The 18,503-nt window shown below is 33.3% G+C and overlaps 1 protein-coding gene across 1 annotated transcript in view; it reads right to left on the bottom strand.

Annotated features, from left to right (window-relative positions):
- LOC143084163 (uncharacterized) overlaps nt 1-18,503 on the bottom strand; it is a 120,744-nt gene that overhangs the window by 19,721 nt on the left and 82,520 nt on the right. The window contains exons 87-108 of the mRNA XM_076260570.1: nt 17,119-17,278; nt 16,439-16,636; nt 15,687-15,926; nt 15,210-15,369; nt 14,444-14,685; nt 13,768-13,898; nt 13,003-13,156; nt 12,006-12,227; nt 11,380-11,473; nt 10,022-10,139; nt 9,441-9,589; nt 8,579-8,712; nt 7,986-8,258; nt 5,877-6,167; nt 5,394-5,542; nt 4,763-4,904; nt 3,629-3,732; nt 2,965-3,168; nt 2,534-2,708; nt 1,727-2,001; nt 1,083-1,238; nt 418-637 (exon numbers count right to left, since the gene is read on the bottom strand). Of these exons, the coding sequence (XP_076116685.1) occupies nt 418-637; nt 1,083-1,238; nt 1,727-2,001; nt 2,534-2,708; nt 2,965-3,168; nt 3,629-3,732; nt 4,763-4,904; nt 5,394-5,542; nt 5,877-6,167; nt 7,986-8,258; nt 8,579-8,712; nt 9,441-9,589; nt 10,022-10,139; nt 11,380-11,473; nt 12,006-12,227; nt 13,003-13,156; nt 13,768-13,898; nt 14,444-14,685; nt 15,210-15,369; nt 15,687-15,926; nt 16,439-16,636; nt 17,119-17,278 (3,991 nt within the window). The remainder of the gene's footprint in view (nt 1-417; nt 638-1,082; nt 1,239-1,726; nt 2,002-2,533; nt 2,709-2,964; nt 3,169-3,628; nt 3,733-4,762; nt 4,905-5,393; nt 5,543-5,876; nt 6,168-7,985; nt 8,259-8,578; nt 8,713-9,440; nt 9,590-10,021; nt 10,140-11,379; nt 11,474-12,005; nt 12,228-13,002; nt 13,157-13,767; nt 13,899-14,443; nt 14,686-15,209; nt 15,370-15,686; nt 15,927-16,438; nt 16,637-17,118; nt 17,279-18,503) is intronic.

The raw sequence follows: 18,503 nt of genomic DNA, 5'->3' as shown, positions 1-18,503 counted from the left end.
ATTTCAGCTGAACAATATCAATTCCAATACCTTACACTTGGGTGGTGTTAAAAAAAGCTCCTAATGAGTTTAAAAATTGGCTAAAACATGTATATTGGCCCTTTATAGCTTGCTGTTTGATGTGAGCCAAGGCTGTACCTTGACCTATAATGGTTAACTTTTATAAATTGTTACCATTGGCGGATCCAGAACTTTTTATAAGGGGGGCTTGACTGACCTAAAGGGGGCTAGCTCCAGTCATGCTTCAGTGATTCCCTATATAATCAACCATTTTTTTCCAACAAAAAGGAGGCCCCAGGCCCCCAGGGTCCCCCTGGATCTGCCTATGGTTACTTGGATGGAGAGTTGTCTAATTGGCACTCATACCACATCTTCCTATATCTATATAATTTATGCAATATATAAATCATGATTTACCCGAGAATATTTGTATTCCACAAGATGACTGTGCTATAGGTACACTTGTGTCCATAGGTGTGTCTACTATACTTCCATCTGGTTTGTTTACCACATGGTAGGGTGGGTCTGTGATGTTCTGAGGGGTTATTGTAGTAGTGGTGGGAGAGGCTGTGGGCACTGTTGAGTTGAAGTATCTGCTTTCCAGGTATGTAGTACAGTTTATAACTTTCCAGCATTCCTTAAGACAAAAAAATACATAGGTATTTACTTCATGTACATTAGTACTACACATATTTCTAACATTTGACAAATTTTGTTCACCAAAACACATATAATTTTTAAGTTATTATCCTGCAACTGACCAGCTCTATTTGAATTTTACCAAATGTTTTTTTCATAAAAACATTTACTAAGTGCTGAAAATAAAATTTGGTCCAATAAAACAGTATGAATCAGGTAGCTTAACTTAGTTCCAGGTAAGTTAATTTATCACACTTGATATTTTATTCAAACCACTCTCTATAAATCAAAATTGTAAGGAGGATTTAGAAGTTAAACTTTGATTTTGACAACAACTGTTGTGTCATCTAAATTTCTAGTGTTTGCCACTGGCATATTTTGCCCATGACATTATATTTTAACAGAAATCATTTAACTATTCAAAGTCAAATATAATGACTTACTTTAGGTATGATATCTAACAAGCAGCACTGGGCCACAGACTGGCTCCAATCTGCCTCCTCTTTATAGTCATAGGTAGCTATACCATCTTCTGGTCCGTCCCATAACATTATACCAGTAACACCTATCCCTTCTCCCCCGGCAGCTTTTACGGATATCTGTAGTATAAAAATGATATCATTACGTCAAATTTTCATGGTGAGGTCTTTGTGAATCTACTTTTATACCAATGAATATTTTTTAAAGAATAACATAAAGAAAATGAAATGCATTTTGGGTAATTTTAACATCAGACTGTTTTATACTCTGGTAGTACATATATATAAAGATTGCAATTAATGAATTAAGCATTTTGATTAAAGAGGCTGTACACTCGGAACAAGAGTCAATATCCAAAAATGCGAGGAAAATCAAGTTTATAGATCAAGGGACACATGCACACACCCCTTTATGAATCTGATCTGAAAAATAAATATATTTAGAGGCTCTGATACTTAAATATCAAAAATTGTATATAACAAATGAAAGAATGTATATTTTTATTTAAAAATAAAAATAAAAAGGAAATCATGTCACTTTATCTATTAAATCTAAATATGATTATAATCAGTTAACATGAGATGTTAAGATTTTACGAAGTACATACAGAGTAAGTGCCTCCATTTTCATAGTCAGCTGATCTGTATAATGCCCCAGTAAACATCTGTTTTTTATGATTGTCTCTGCCCAGCTTGATGGTCACTGTATCATCATAGACAAGTCGGTCAACATTCTCTGTACGATGGATAAGTGACCATTTCTGTCCACTGGGATCCCTCAGACCAATCTGTTGGAGTTCTGTCCACTTTGGATCATTGACCATAGATATACTTCTTGATGGACAAGCTGGACCAAATGGACTAGCCAAATGCAGCAAGGATCCTATTAACATACTCAAAAATTATATAGGATAGACATACTATACATGTGAAATCTTTTTAATGAGCTAGGGAACATTCATATTTTCTGGAATTTCAGTATATTGTTTGAAAAAAGTATTAAACATTATTCCCTTACCATGAACACTTTTTGAACAGTATGATACTATTAAAATAGATATAGGAAGATGTGGTGTGAGTGCCAATGAGACAACTCTCCATACAAATAACAATTTAAAAAGTAAACCATTATAGGTTAAAGTACGGCCTTCAACAATATATGTTTTACATATGCTTAATTTTTTGTGTATTTCTCCTTTGAAAATGTTTTAAAAATTTACAGCAAAAACAATTTGAATGAAAAGCATAACAAACAGAAAAAAAAATTAAAACAAAGTTTGAAAATATATGCTTATCTTCAAGAATTCAATAAATACATATCTACATCACATTCATTATAGTTGTTTCAAATTCTATAGAAAAATATCAAATGTTATAATTATATATCAAGATCAAATAAAATATAGTGTTCATACCTGTAGCAGTTGTAGATGAACTAAACCAGACTTGATCATTCAAGAAATCTTTTCCATCCACCACTTTGCCAACGCTTGGTTGTGAGACATCAAATAGAACTGGTGAGGTTTCTTGTAGTATAAAAAGGCCTGCTTGATTTGTCACCTTGAATCTTACTGTATAGGGAATGTTTTTCTAAAAGAATGGAAAGAACAAAAATAAATTGATTAAAAGTTTCTTTTATAATTAATTTAAGTAAACAAATCATTTTTGGCTTTACAAACATAATGATTAGAGGTTCTGGCATAAGAACAATTTACTCTTATTTCCTATTTTGCTTGAAACATAGTCTGCAGATGCAGATTACAATTCTGATTTATCTGTTTTTGAGCAAGGTCAATGCAGACATGGGACTAAGATTATGCTGTTACTACGCCTGTATGATACATACCTTAAGTTCCAGTTCCACAAAGTCATACTGTGTATAATTACTGGTCAGCTCTATCCAGTCAACCACTAACTCCTCTGTACTATCACTGTCACATGATAAATTCCTCCACAGTGATACTTCAAATGTATCTATGTCAGATTCAAGGTCAATAAAGTCCTTCCAGGTCACCGATATTGTTGAGTTGTCTGGGGTATAGGTTACAGGCTGAAAATAAATCAAGATGGGTTTGTACCTAGTGGAGGAATTATATTGTTTTATTTGATCATCAGTTTATTACATCACCAATGGAACACTTTCAAATGGAATAAATAAATTATCAAATTATATAAATATTTATCTCATACAAGTGAGAGGTTTAGCTAGCTACAAAACCAGCTTTAATCCACCACTTTCTACATAAGGAAGTGCATGTACCAAGTCATAAATATTACAGTTTTATGTTGGGAAGTTGTGTTTAAGCTCTTGATTTTGCAATTTTATAGAGGACTTTTTGTTTAATATCCCTTGGATTTCTGTATTTTTGTTATTTTACTTTTCTTCTCAAGATATATCTCGCCAGTTTAAAAAAAATTGTGAACACTTCTATTGAAATTAAAATTTTAAAAGGTACTATACAGTATTTTTCTGACTCTACAGGTAAAAAGTAATCAAGTTAAAGTTTTACCATATCATAATAAGGTCCTGCTTTGATGTGGCCAGACTGTGGTGGTGTTATATCTACTGTAAACTTGTGATAGGTCATTCCACATTCACCAGATTTGTCAGTGCCTAAAAAATAGGAAAGAATGTTTCACATCTAGATTCCATAAAACCACACTGAATTCATATGTACCTAGATACATACATGTCTATGTTACACCATTCTTATGTTATGATATACCTGAGTGCAATAATGATTAATTCAGATTTGACCTACATTTTTTCATTTGACCCAATAAACAATTCGCCTTTTCAGAATCTAATGCATTTTGGGTAAAAATTTGAAAACCTCTGACTTAACAATTTTCTTATTTTGGTGTATGAACAATTTGATTACCCTGGTAGCCCTTTCCTCCATGGATTTTTTTTTAATATACTTGATCTGCATAGGATTTTTTTCAGTTAAAAAAAATCATCAGTTTTAAAGTGTTAATGCATTGTGAAAACCAATATTTCATCAATGAAATTCAAGTCAGATAATTCTCATGAATCTCCTTTTCATATTGGATACAATTTTTTTTAAGTCTGATGCAGACATTTTGCAGTCAAAGCATTTCAACTGAGGTACTACACAGGCGTCATTATGGAGTAAAGGGGGTGGCGTCAAAAGGCGTCATTATGGAGGAAAGGGTTAAGTTTTAAAGAGGTGAACTGTCCTATTGTTAGTTTGAAGATTATACATAGATGGCCTTACACGGGAAGTGATTCACGTTATATATAATAACTTACCCATAACATATACATAATATGTGTGTCCCTGGTCCAGCTGTAGAGGTGTTAGTGTGTAGAATGTGTTGACTTACCCATAACATATACATAATATGTGTGTCCCTGGTCCAGTTGTAGAGGTACTAGTGTGTAGAATTTGTTGACTTACCCATAACATATACATAATATGTGTGTCCCTGGTCCAGCTGTAGAGGTGTTAGTGTGTAGAATGTGTTGACTTACCCATAACATATACATAATATGTGTGTCCCTGGTCCAGCTGTAGAGGTACTAGTGTGTAGAATTTGTTGACTTACCCATAACATATACATAATATGTGTGTCCCTGGTCCAGTTGTAGAGGTACTAGTGTGTAGAATTTGTTGACTTACCCATAACATATACATAATATGTGTGTCCCTGGTCCAGATGTAGAGGTGTTAGTGTGTAGAATGTGTTCTTGTTGATATTACTGACAGGGAAGATACTGAACAGGTGCTGTTTCTCTTCTTCAGTGGCTGATCCTCCATCAATCTATTAATAAACAATAAGTTTACACTGTAAACATGTTTAAATGTATGATAGCATATTATGTAAAACTACCTTTTTTAAGAACTAGCTGTTCTAAAATTAAAATGGCAATCATTAACAATTAACAATTAACAAGCTCCTGTGCAGCTGCCCACTCAACCAACTGCCCACTGTACATAAACACATCAATAACTCATGCCTTTAGAAGTCTAATTGACTGATTTGACTATGTGTCTTAGCCAATTAGGTGGAAATAATCATTTTAACTTTTTTTTCATCCTGAATACAGCTTCAATGTTTGCAATAATTCACACTAATTGCCCTGCTTAATGCATTCTTTTATAATTTTCAATATTGATATTAATAGGATAACTTTTCTATAATATATTAGAACAATTGAAAACTTAAATATAATTTACAATCAGTTCCATTGAGATCTGTGTTATTGGATATAGCTACATAATACATTAGTATGTCTAACTTATAACTTACATATAATTTACAGTCAGTTCCGTTGAGATCTGTGTTATTAGATATAGCTACATAATACATTAGTATGTCTAACTTGGATGTAAAACCTTCAAACTGAACATCCACCTGCTTGTCTGTGTTTATGTAGTCATTCATTATAATAGTGCCAGCTGTAATAGAAATGTTTATCATTAGAAGCGTGACTGAACTCCAACAATCTATAATAAAATGTTATTTATTCAAAAAGCTAATCATACTCAGGTGTGGTAAGAGAAGTTAACTATATCAAGGTCATAAAGAAACAAAAGCAAAATGGACTGCAAAATAATATAGAAAAAGAGGCCCATTTAAAGGATACATTTTTTTTAAAACACATAAAAAGTTACCTCAGTATCTGATACCTAACATGTGTCTGTTTAATATTTTATGTTCCAGTAAATTTCAATTTTCTAATGCCTCATTTCTTATATTTTAAAATAATGATTTATTTGAGATAAAACTTACGAGTGACACCTCCATCAAATCCAACATGGAAGCCATTTGATGTTACTGTAGCAACTGAATATGATGCACTGGATGCTTTAACAGTAAAGTAATAAAGTCCAGTTCCAGGTACCAGATCAAGGTTATAGAAGGTCACAGTAGTATTCTTTTCCACATTTGTAAATGGCACAATATTGTCTCTGGTCTTTGGAAATCTTCGATCTGTTCCTACAGCAACCTCATAGAATGCCACCTGTTGGTTATCTGGTTGTTCTTCTAATTTTGATTGGTCCACATGAATTCCCGGATTTCCTATTAAAAAACAGAATAAATAATTCCCTTTTCTAAAAATAGCAGATCAACTAATTCAGTTTCATGTCATAGTAGTTTAACCATTAAAGTAAAGACAGAGTGAACAAAGAGAAGAAACAAAAACTTCCAATACCTTCTCAATAGCTTGAAACAGAGCTCATACATTCATAAAACCACTCCCCTATTTGTATGGATATCTGAATTTCATATTTATTTTTTTGGAACCCTCCAAATAATTTAGGCAATATAGGAAAGGTGTACTGACATAAGTAGTCTCTAAACACATTAGCTCCATGGAGCTTTCGTTAGTAGAAGCCATATTAACTATGTGTATCAGTGAGAAAAATGTAAAAGCATAAAAATATAGTATATACCAATACACATAATTAACAGCGCCTGGTGATGTTTGATAGCCTGACCGGTTTCGGTCCATAAAGGACCTTCATCAGAGGCAGAATGGTGGATTAATGTTTGCACCCTATTTATATAGATATGGTAACCGGCGGTTGAGTTAACCGGCGGTTGGGTTAACCGGCGGTTGAGTCAACCGGCGGTTGCGTTAACCGGCGGTTGAGTTGACCGGCGGTTGAGTTAACCGGCGGTTGAGTTAACCGGCGGTTGAGTTAGGCGGCGGTTGAGTTAACCGGTGAAAAATCCCAGTGGGATTTTCCATGGTTACAATTATCTATATTTAGCTAATGTTCATGTTACAGTAAACTTTTTGACATGTTACGGTAAACATTTTTACACTATATGGTAAACATGTGACCTGATGATATAACCATATTTGGGCTTTAGCATTGGATAAAGGGTGTTTTAATAATTTAAGAAGTACATAGTAATCATTTAGTCTTGATCTTTGGCTTATGATCCACCTAAATATCAAGTCTTGGAATAGTATTTCATGGTAGTTATGTGATCTTAATATTTGGTTTATGATACACCTAAATATCAAGTCTTGAAATAGTACTTCCTAGTAGTCATGCAGTCTTGACCTCAGGCTTATGATACACCTGTATATCAAGTCTTGAAATAGTAATTCATGGTAGTCATGCAGTCTTGATCTTTGGCTTATGATACACCTAAATATCAAGTCTTATAATAGTATTTCATGGTAGTCATGCAGTCTTGACGTTTTAGCTTGTGATACACCAAAACATCAAGTCAAAACTATTACCCCCCCCCTAACCAAACAAAATTTGGTTTAGGGGGGGGGGGGTTCTTATTGAGAATGCTTCATTTAAGCCTTTAGTACTCCTTTCAAGATCAAAGGTAGATGAATATTAATCCTCAGTGTTAAAAAGTTTTCAACACCTTAAGTTTGTAATGTAGGTATTACATATATACATCAATTTCAGGTAATCGCTAGGCTTACGCTTAGAGCTCCTATGCCAGTGAAAAATCCAAATAATTTAGCTAAAAAGTAATAACAGGAGGTACATTTTGGTTTTACATAAGAAAGATTAGATGAGAGGTTGCAGATAAAAGATGCATGCTCACCTGCTATTAGAAATCCCTAAATCCCTAGGATAAAAAAAAAGGCAGGTGAACATCTCTGAAAATTTCAAAAAACCTGGACACCAGTTTAGGATGAAAAGCCAAGCCAAAGTACTGATGAATGTAATGCACCTTATCCCTCTTTGTCTCCCATTACTGGACATCACACAGGTTTCCGTAAAATTTTGATGTCAAAATACAAAATATCTGACGCAGCAATGGACAAGTGATTGTGTATGACGTCAATAGTTCAAACGGGCCAGATTCTAAGGTCAGCAGGGGATAGCGATAAGGTGTATAGATTCCTGCTTCATAGCTTACCTGAAATTACATCCACTTGAGATGAGGCACCAGCAGGGAGTCCAAATCCATCCCAGTTAGCTGTGACCATTGTTTTGGATGGTAGGAAGTTTAAGTCATACCCTGTAATGTCCCCATCAAACACCTTGCCTGGTAGTAATGGATCCTGTTCTATAGTTACTCCATCAGACCTGATGATGTAGGTGTAGTTCAAGGCGTTAGTCACTCTCAGTAACGAGTAATACAACTCTCCATTCTTCATGTGTAGACCATCATTCATTCCTGCTGTTTTCACTGTAAAACATAGGTCATTTACAAACTATGAAATTCTGAATGAAGTTAAGATTAAAACTGCTGTCTTGCATTTAACTGTCAACTACAAATCTAGATTTTTCAAATGGTAATAATTTTATAGTTCAAAACCTAACATCTTTTTTCTTACTCCTAATCTACCATTGCACTTTATCTAAATATCCATATTTCTTTCTAAATGAAATTGTATTAAATTGGTATGCAGATGTATTTCTATTATAGCTTTTATAACTGGTATTCCTTAACAATTTAACTCATCCAGTTATTTTTTCATTTGAAATAATCCATATTTAACAACTCACCTCCTACATCTAGCCATTCTTGTACAACCAATCCATCCAGCCTCTGTATCTGCCATTCATATTTAACAACTGGACATGGATCACCTGACACATCCCATGATGCTCTGTAAGTGTCAAAACTCTCCTGGAAATTCCTAAAATTAAGAATCATAATGTATTATTATAACCTCAAATGAAAAAATCAAAACATTTGATAAAGTTGTTTTTGTTATGAGTGCACATGAATATTCATTTACTAAATGTTTGGTGAAATCCATCCCCTTATTTAGAAGAAGAGGTGACATTCATTACCAATTAATACAGAACATTAAAAGCTAGAATATGTCACTCAGGCTGTTTGAAACGAGATAATCACTAAAAGAACATTGAAAACAAAAATAAAATAATATAAAATTACTCACTTCTTAATAAGATTCACATTTTACCCTTATCTAAGAATGTGCAGATACCTTTCAATAATAGCTGGGACTATGGCACATGACTATACAACTATATAATGAGGGGCCTGATGGGTTATTTTTGTTCTTCGTGATCGGCGCATTTTCTCTATCATGATCCGTTATTCTACTGATTTTTTTTTTTTTTGTATTTTTGTGATCTGATCATGGAAATTTATTTTCTGTAAATCATGATTGACAAAAAATCAACTCTTGAATGGTGATGAGACCCCCCATCAGGTCCCTCTATAATAAACTAGCTAAGTCCTTACTAACTAAGAAAAACTCATTATAACTTACTCCCAGTCAAATAAAAGAAGAGTTCAAGGAATTGTATATGACTGGGGCTGTTTCTAAATTATTTTGCGGAAAATGATAAAATCTGTTTTAATCTATATAGTTAAGTATTCCAATAAATGACTTACACATCACCATGTGATCCTTTCAGTACATCATACACTCCTATGTGTGTTAGGGGAGGTAATCCTTGGTTGATGTAAGACAAAAACAAACCATTGGATGTTGCAACACTAGATAGTCCAGCTCCATTGGTTCCTTTGATGGATACATAAACCTAAAATAGCCAATCAAATGAAGCATACAAATCATAATCAATCTTTAATTTCTGAGTGATAATAAACAACTTTCAACCTTTATAAGAAATTGACTCTGTAATTAGATTTAATTGTAACACCAATAGTAAACTTCTAATCTTTTGGAAAGACAAACTTTATCTTGTACTTTTCAATATACAAAAGTTAACCTTTCCATTTTGCAAATGATCAGTGGGTGTCTTGAAATCCTTTGGTGGAGCTAGGCTGGCTTAATTAGTACAATTAAAAGCTACTGGGATAACCATATTTTCCAGACAATAAGATTCATTTTTTGTCAAACTTATATTGAAAGCATATCTAAAGTATGCAGACCAGAAGTGATAATAGTAAAACATCATATTGAATTCCCCATAAACTATTAACTGCAATGACCCATGACAAAATTGACTAACCTTTCTCTGACCCATCAAATCTAGTCCTCCAATTGTGAAATACTTCACATCAATAGGTATGTCAAAGAATGGTTTAATCTGTCCACCACCAGGAGTAGTTCCCAAGGCTATCTGGTACCTATAAATAAATTTAAATATTTTGTGTTTTGTACATTTTATTGAGATTAGAATTTGTACATTGTCTTTAAATCAGAATGATGAAATTGTGAATGGAAATGGGGAATGTGTAAAAGAAACAACAACCTGACAAAAGAGCAAAAAACACAGCCAAAGGCCACCAATGGGGCTTCAATACACCAAGAAAATCCTGTACCTAGAGGGGGTCTCGTAGCCTTTTTAACAAAAATGTGTACTAGTTCAATAAAAACAGACGTCACACTAAACTCAGAAACTAGGAGACTCTTTGAGAAGTTAATTCACAAAAAAACAATCAGAAGAAAAGATTTATCATCTTAGATGGAAACAATATATTGTGACTCCAACAAATCAGCCTTTGCTCTTACTACTAAATGCTGAAATGCTACATGCTTAAAAAGAGGCAGATCGTTAACTCTCTGAATAACACTAATCAGGGATAAAACTTACAAACTAAAGCATCATAGATAAAAATGCTATCAACCACAAGATAGTGACATAGTTGCTTATGTATTACATATCACATGATATACAGGACCCAGCTGGAAGCTGAGTTTGGCAGGGTACCTGCTGCTATTAAGACTATGACATAACAATCAATCTGATGAGTTTAGCCTTTTCAACTGATTTTTATAGTTCGCTCTTATGTTGTACTGTTTGACCACTGTTCCAGGTTGGGGAGGTTTCGGATCCCGCTAACATGTTTAACCCCGTCACATTCTGAATGTATATGCCTGATCCAAGTCAGGAGTCTGTTATTCAGTGGTTGTCGTTTGTTGATGTGTTACATATTTGTTTTTTGTTCTTTTTTTTTTTACATAAATTAGTTTTCTCTTTTGAATTGTTTTACATTTGTCATTTTGAGGACTTATATAGTTTATGTGGTATGTGCTCTGCTAATTGTTGAAAGCTGGATGGTGACCTGTAGTTGTTAATTTCTATGACATTTGGTCTCTTGTGGAGAGTTGTCTCATTGGCAATCATATCACATCTTCTTTTTTTATATATGTATCCAAAACCATGTACCATTGCATTTTTCTTACAACATAGAACAATATATGTACTAACTTTTTAGTCAATGGAAGTATTTATATTTTTCTATGATAGATTCATTCAGGGTATAAGGTTAAACTTACTGCCATTCAGATTTTACATTAATGGAATACATATATATATAATCTTTTCAGTTAGAAGAAGAACCAATGTTAATAATAAAATCTTACCCCTCAATACCAGATTCTTCATCATAAAATAGCTGCCATGTTGCTGTTACTGAGGAGAGAGATTCTGAACAAGTAGCATCTAAATCTTCACACTCTATAAAACATAAAGTATGCAAATGAGAACATTTTCAGAAATTTATCATTTGATTATTTTTGTATTTTAGGCACAAATTAAGAAAAACAATAATATGAAAACTCTCTAACAACTAAGAAAACTGGAATGCCTTAATTATAGTTACTTAAACTACAGTATTTGTAATATGAAGAAGGGGACAGGCAAAAATCTGAACTGACTGTTTGCTGTTTTATCTGTTCCTTAAATGAATCATACTTAAATTGTCAACTGTGATTGTTTTAACTTTATACTATTTTGGTTCAATAAAACTCCCTAAAACAATTTATTTACAAACATATCTTCTGGTGAATAAGATTAAGAACCAACTATTCATGAAAATCAGACCCCAGTCAAATAAATAAACCTTCACAAAGATGTACACCTTATGATCATTATATCAACCAAACATACCAGTATAGTTGATATTTCTGTTCTAGTATCTGAGAAATTGACCTTATCACTTAATCTTCATGTGACCTTCAATCAAGACAATTTTCTTATCAATACTTGCCTTTATCATTCGAACAAATCTTTGCATTCATTCTGACAGTAGCTTCATTGTCTCTCACATCAATTCTGTAGGTCGTATGGAGATCAACAACCTTGCCATATTTGGGTGGGGTTGTATCTATGGCAACAGGACCAGAGAATGCATAGGTTTCCATGCCAACTGTGTTAATGGCTGTTACTGTCACATAGTAAGACTTTCCATGTTCTAACAAGCTATTTACACCTAGAAAACAAAATAGGCATGTATCATAAGAATACTACTTGTTTAAAATATACTGTTGAAAATGGTAACCTATCTAAAATAAATGTCACATAGCTGCACGCTTTGTTCCAGACTTCCTTTTTTTTTTCAAGATTCAGCCTATGTGTGCTAAGATGGCATATACAAAAACAATCGAGCAATCTATCTTATTCTTGAGTAACAGAGTAGTGTAACAATAGAAAATACATACAGTAGTGTAACATTAGAAAATACATACAGTAGTTTAACATTAGAAAATACATACAGTAGTGTAACATTAGAAAATACATACATTAGTGTATCATTAGAAAATACATACATTCATTTACAAAAGAAAAGAAAAAGATAATTTTAAATATTTGTGTTTTCATTTAAAATATAACTTTATTAGAAATACTTAAAATTCAGACAAATGCTCTTAATAAGATACACTCAATTTGATATATGCAATATACTAGTGTTAGTGTGACATATTTATGACTTTGTAAGGATCTCATAGAAATACTGAACTTCCAGTTTTATTCACTTTTGTTTAATGTTTACATAGTACATACTTGTTGAAGGCTGTACAATGACCTGCAGTTTATCATTTCTGTATCATTTGGTTTATTGTTGAGATTTTTCTCATTGGCAATGATACCCAATTTCCTTTTTATTTTGTGCACAAACACAAAGACATTTGATTTAATTTAATTCCAAATGTTAGGATTTCAGATGGCCTTATCATTCAAGTTTTCTTCATTGAGTAAAACTTTACCTTGTATAGAATACAGACTTGTATACCCGGATACTGTATGACCAGCCAGAATATCATTTGACCCTTGTGATGACCCCATAGAAATGTTGAAGTTCTCTATTGGACTTTCATTGTCTAAGAACCCTGTCCATTTACAATGAATTGGCATTTCAAGCTACAATAGAACATAAAACATACATTACATGAAAGTATTTAAAAACAATTACATAATAAAACTCATGCTTCTCTTCTTTTGTAATGGTATGAAACATACTTGACCTTCTTACTTTAGAAACAGATAGGATAAACTTTCAACACCAACTGATTAATTTCATAATTTACCAAATAAGACATCCCTTTTTTTAGAGACATATCTTAAACTTATTTTTTCAATTTTAAACACAAGAATTTTACACCTTGAAAATGGATTAAAATGAGAACATTTTTGTAAGGACAGTATATGTTTATGTTGTAAACATTTTCCTCTTTTATTGACATTTGATTTATGCAGAGTTAACAAATTAAAATGCCTACATGGCACAATAGTCTATAGTCTATAGTTATACATACTGTAGGTTTTCCTATTTGAATGGTTTTAGACTAGTCAATTTGGGACCCTATACAGCTAACTGTTCAGTGTGAGAAAAGGCTTCTAGTTCAAGTCTAAATTTGACCTATGATTGTTTACTTTTCAAACATTGTGACTTGGATGAATATTTAATTAGAAATAAGACGATGTGGTATGAGTGAGACAAGTATCCATCAAAGTCTAAATTATTAACTTACACCAACATATTCTGGACACTGTACCACACCAGGCCCTGGAGGTGTTGTGTCAATGATTACTCCACCAGACATACTCTGGCTCACCAAGCCAGCTTTGTTTTCTGCCCAGATATTTACAATATTGGGCTTTCCTAGAGAAAAATATGTTTAAAATGATAAAACATGAATTGAAAGGTCCATACTGTCTGTAGACATACAACATTATAGATAAATAAAACAAGCTTTAATTAAGGTAGACAATTAAACATGATTTTAGCTATAGGTAACATAATAATTTGTACAAGCTTTTATAAATGTCCACAAAAGAACAAAACACAAATCTGTGTTAATAGGACTATTATCTACTCTTTCCCTACATTTCTATGATCAGTGAACCATGAAATTTGGGTAAAAACCCTAATCTTATATATGTTTTAAATAATACACACCATAATGTCATTTTTACCTTAACGGTTAATACAAAAAACTTTAAACCTCAGAATGTTCTGATTTCACATCATCATAAAGCTTTTATAGACTCTTGACGATTTAGATCTATATATAGACACCTGTCTAGTATTTGTATTCAGCCCTCTAGATTTCTTCTGGTAGTTTTTGACACTGAATCCCTGTCTCATTGATGTATACCACTATCTCAATATGTTTCTAATGTAAACCCTTTTTATCTCAAACAGACCTGTTAAGTCAGGAGTGACTAAGGCCAGGGGAAGTTCACTGAGAAGTACAGATGATACATCCACCTCTTTCCTAGGTGAAACATCTTCAGCATAGGGATAAGTTCCTACCGAGTACCAAGCCCTCTCAATACCACTTTCTGTGTCGTTGTAATGCCACATAGCAGACAGGGAATCAGCTGATTTCTGGTAAACAGATCCTCCTGATTGTATATTGTTGTCAGATGATGTCAGTCCTGTCAATCTAAATATTCAATAAAACATCAGATATATCAATGTATGGTATATGATGATGAGTAAATTTGATCAATAAATATCTATAAACATAAAATGTCATTACAACTTGTTAATTCCTAGGATATATCAGCTACATGTTGGAAGAGCTTTTTTTTCAGAATTTGGGATTGAGCCTATTTATTCCTTGGAATTAGGGAATAGCCAGTTAATTCATCAAAAATTGTGGATTTATTGTATTGTGATGCAGGAATGGTCACATTATTGTCACTAGAATTTGGGATTTATTTTCTTTAGAATTCACAATGAGACACCATTCTACCCCTTTGGTTTAGTTAAAAGTCATAGGACAGAATGGTTTCATTTCTGAAAACTTTGAGTTTGGTTTCAGTAAAATTTTGTCTTTTGTCTTTCTTTTACATAACTTCGTAGTCTCTATTAAATTATATGTTCAATTTTCTAGATTCATGGTGATGAATAGCTTGACATAATGAATAGACACAAGTAATCAATGAAGAAAACAAAAATAAATACCTGTCAATTGCTATTATAGGTGGAGTTATATCAACAGTAAAGCCATCAGATGTAGCCTCAATTACATTTCCTGCATTAGTAATACCCCTGATTGTGGTGTAGTATGTTGTCTCTGGGTCTAGAGGGAGAGTTATCTGAGCATATCCTGAACTTGTTACTCCTGAAAATTATCAAAAATTTTTAATATGAAAGTTTTCTTGTGTTAATCATGAAAGCTATTTATGAAATAAATCATGCAAGCCATAGATATGATGGATTTTTTTTTCTGTTTTCTGTGAATTTTATTTTATTTCTTTTCTATACATTTTTCCAACCTAGGAATAAAGGTTCTGTATTTTTTTTTCAATTTCAATTTGAAGAAAGTATGTTATGATATTGCTATACCATCTTATCAATCTGTTCATATTTATAGAGACTCCGCCTATCTTATCTTGATTGACAATATTAGCAGTTACACTGTATAACATCCAATCTTACCATCTCCTTTCACATCCTTCTCTTCATTATGGATGATACCATGTGGCATGAAGGGTTGTACTTCCTCTCCTCCTTGTGAAGTCCCAACAGCCCATTCATAGGCCATAACACCATGGAGGTGGCTCTCGAACCCTGTATACTGTACACTGACTGTTGACATGTCTGACTGGTAGTCAAGGTCATCACCAATATCTGACATTATTGGAATTTCTGTTCTGTCTGCTCCATCAATAACTATACCTATACAATAAATATAATACTATATTTTAAGAAATTTGAGTATGTTTAATTTTTCTATGCCTGTGGTATGCATTGACCATGAAATTAACCCTGCATGAATATTTTGTTTTTTATTTAAATGAACTATACAAGGCCATGCAATGCATTCAATATGCTCTAATGTAAATGACAAGCTTCAAACCAACTATATATACATGTATAATTTGTGATAGCAAAGTTCATGCAATGATACACCTTTAAAACTTAAACAACTATAAACTGTTTACTTTCAAACTGAAACACCTTTTCCAAGAATAAGAAGAATCCTTAAAGTATTCATGGACAACAGTAAACAGTTAAATCACAGAAATACTGAACTCCGAGAAAAATTAAAAAGCTCAAACACATCAAACGAATGGATAACAGCTGTCATATTCCTGACTTTGTACAGGCATTTTCTTATGTAGAAAATTGTGTATTTTGAATACCAATCCTATAATCAAAGAGAGCTAACTACTGTTAAGATTTATTACCTGGTTCATCTTCATCAACAACCATGATAGGTGAAGATATGACAGGATCACTCTCTTGACCAGCTCCATTGATAGCCTTCAGACTGACATAGTATACTGGATAATGAGCTGTCTCATTACTGACAGTCAATGTCAATCCCTTGATGTATATATCTGTATCTGATCCATAATCTTTCCATGAGGAAATGTCTGTCCCCCCTATAATACATAACAACCAGAGGAAATTTTTGATAATTGAAATTCTGCTTATCCTTACTGCACATACTTGATTGATAGTTTCTATGTCAGTTGAACATGCTTATTACTATATAATCATTCTGTTCTGAAACATTTACTTATGACGGGGAAAGATCTAAATTACCTATTACATGATTGTAAAATATCATTATGTTTTAATACATTTGATAGGGCAGACTTACTCTCAAGTAATTTATGGAACAGTTGACACCTATGTTATCACTATTTTTGTGAACATAAAATCATGAATTTTAATAGCATGAAGTATCTAAACCACAAATTACATCGTAAATTGGAGCCTTCCTTGGTTATTACATCAATAACATCAAAACTGTTAATGCTTTGAGGCCATCTTCACCTGACTAATAATGGTCTGCATTCCAAACCACTTTGATGCCACTGGTGTCGTCCTGGTGACTTTTCAGTAATCGCTATTAACCTACCTTTAGTAGTACCCACAGCCACCTTGTAGCCAAGCACACCCGACTGGTGATCATCTGCATCCCAGGAGGCTTTAATGCCACTGGTGTCTGCCTGCCACACATAGCCATCAATGTCTTCTTCATGTCCTTCAGATAGTGTACCAACTTTCAACCAATGGATCTACAAGCACAAGTATTCAATTAAAGAACCTTAGTGAGCACGCTCACATACCCCACGTCCCCACATTGTCATTGGAGAAATTAAATAAGTATAAGAAAAAATATTGAATAATAATTTCCTGTCAATATACATAGTATGTCCTTATTATCTACAAAATTTCATGAAATTCTGTTGTGTGTTTTCAGAGGAGTTGAGATGACAACTGTTGCAGAAGTACATTGAAGCAAATAAGTTCAAAGGGGCACAACTCCTAGAAAAAAATTGAACCGTAATTTCCTGTTGAAATGCACATCTACATAGTATGTCCTTATTATCTACAAAGTTTCATGAAATTCTGTTGTGTGGTTTGAGAGGAGTTGCGATGACAAACTGTTGCAGTAGTACATTAAAGTAAATAAGTTCAAAGAGGCATAACTCCTAGAAAAAAAATTGAATCGCAATTTCCCGTCGATATGCACAACTACATAGTATGTCCTTATTATCTGAAAAGGTTTTCGTGAAATTTTGTTGTGTGGTTTGAGAGGAGTTGCGATGACAAACTGTTGCAGTAATACATTAAAGTAAATAAGTTCAAAGGGGCGTAACTCCTAGATAAAAATTGTATCGCAATTTCCCGTCGATATGCACAACTACATAGTATGTCCTTATTATCTGAAAAGGTTTCATGAAATTCTGTTGTGTGGTTTGAGAGGAGTTGCGATGACAAACTGTTGCAGTAGTACATTAAAGTAAATAAGTTCAAAGGGGCGTAACTCTTAGAAAAAAAATTGTATCGCAATTTCCCGTTGATATGCACAACTACATAGTATGCCCTTATTATCTGAAAAGGTTTCGTGAAATTCTGTTGTGTGGTTTGAGAGGAGTTGCGATGACAAACTGTTGCAGTAGTACATTAAAGTAAATAAGTTCAAAGGGGCGTAACTCCTAGAAAAAAATTGAATCGCAATTTCCCGTCGATATGCACAACTACATAGTATGTCCTTATTATCTGAAAAGGTTTCGTGAAATTCTGTTGTATGGTTTGAGAGGAGTTGCGATGACAAGAAACAGGACTGACGGACTGACGGACGGACGGACTGACGGACGGACGGACTGACGGACAGACGGACGGACGGAGGGACGGACGGACGGACGGACGGGTCAAAAACATTATACCCTCCGCAACTTCGTTGCGTGGGGTATAATTATGTATTGATTAAATTCTAATAAATGTATATCAGTAATT

The sequence above is a fragment of the Mytilus galloprovincialis genome, chromosome 7 (assembly GCF_965363235.1).
Source record: "Mytilus galloprovincialis chromosome 7, xbMytGall1.hap1.1, whole genome shotgun sequence".
NCBI lineage: Eukaryota > Metazoa > Mollusca > Bivalvia > Mytilida > Mytilidae > Mytilus > Mytilus galloprovincialis.
The sequence above is the reverse complement of the archived record's forward strand: the minus strand, read 5'-3'. Positions and strand labels throughout refer to the sequence as shown.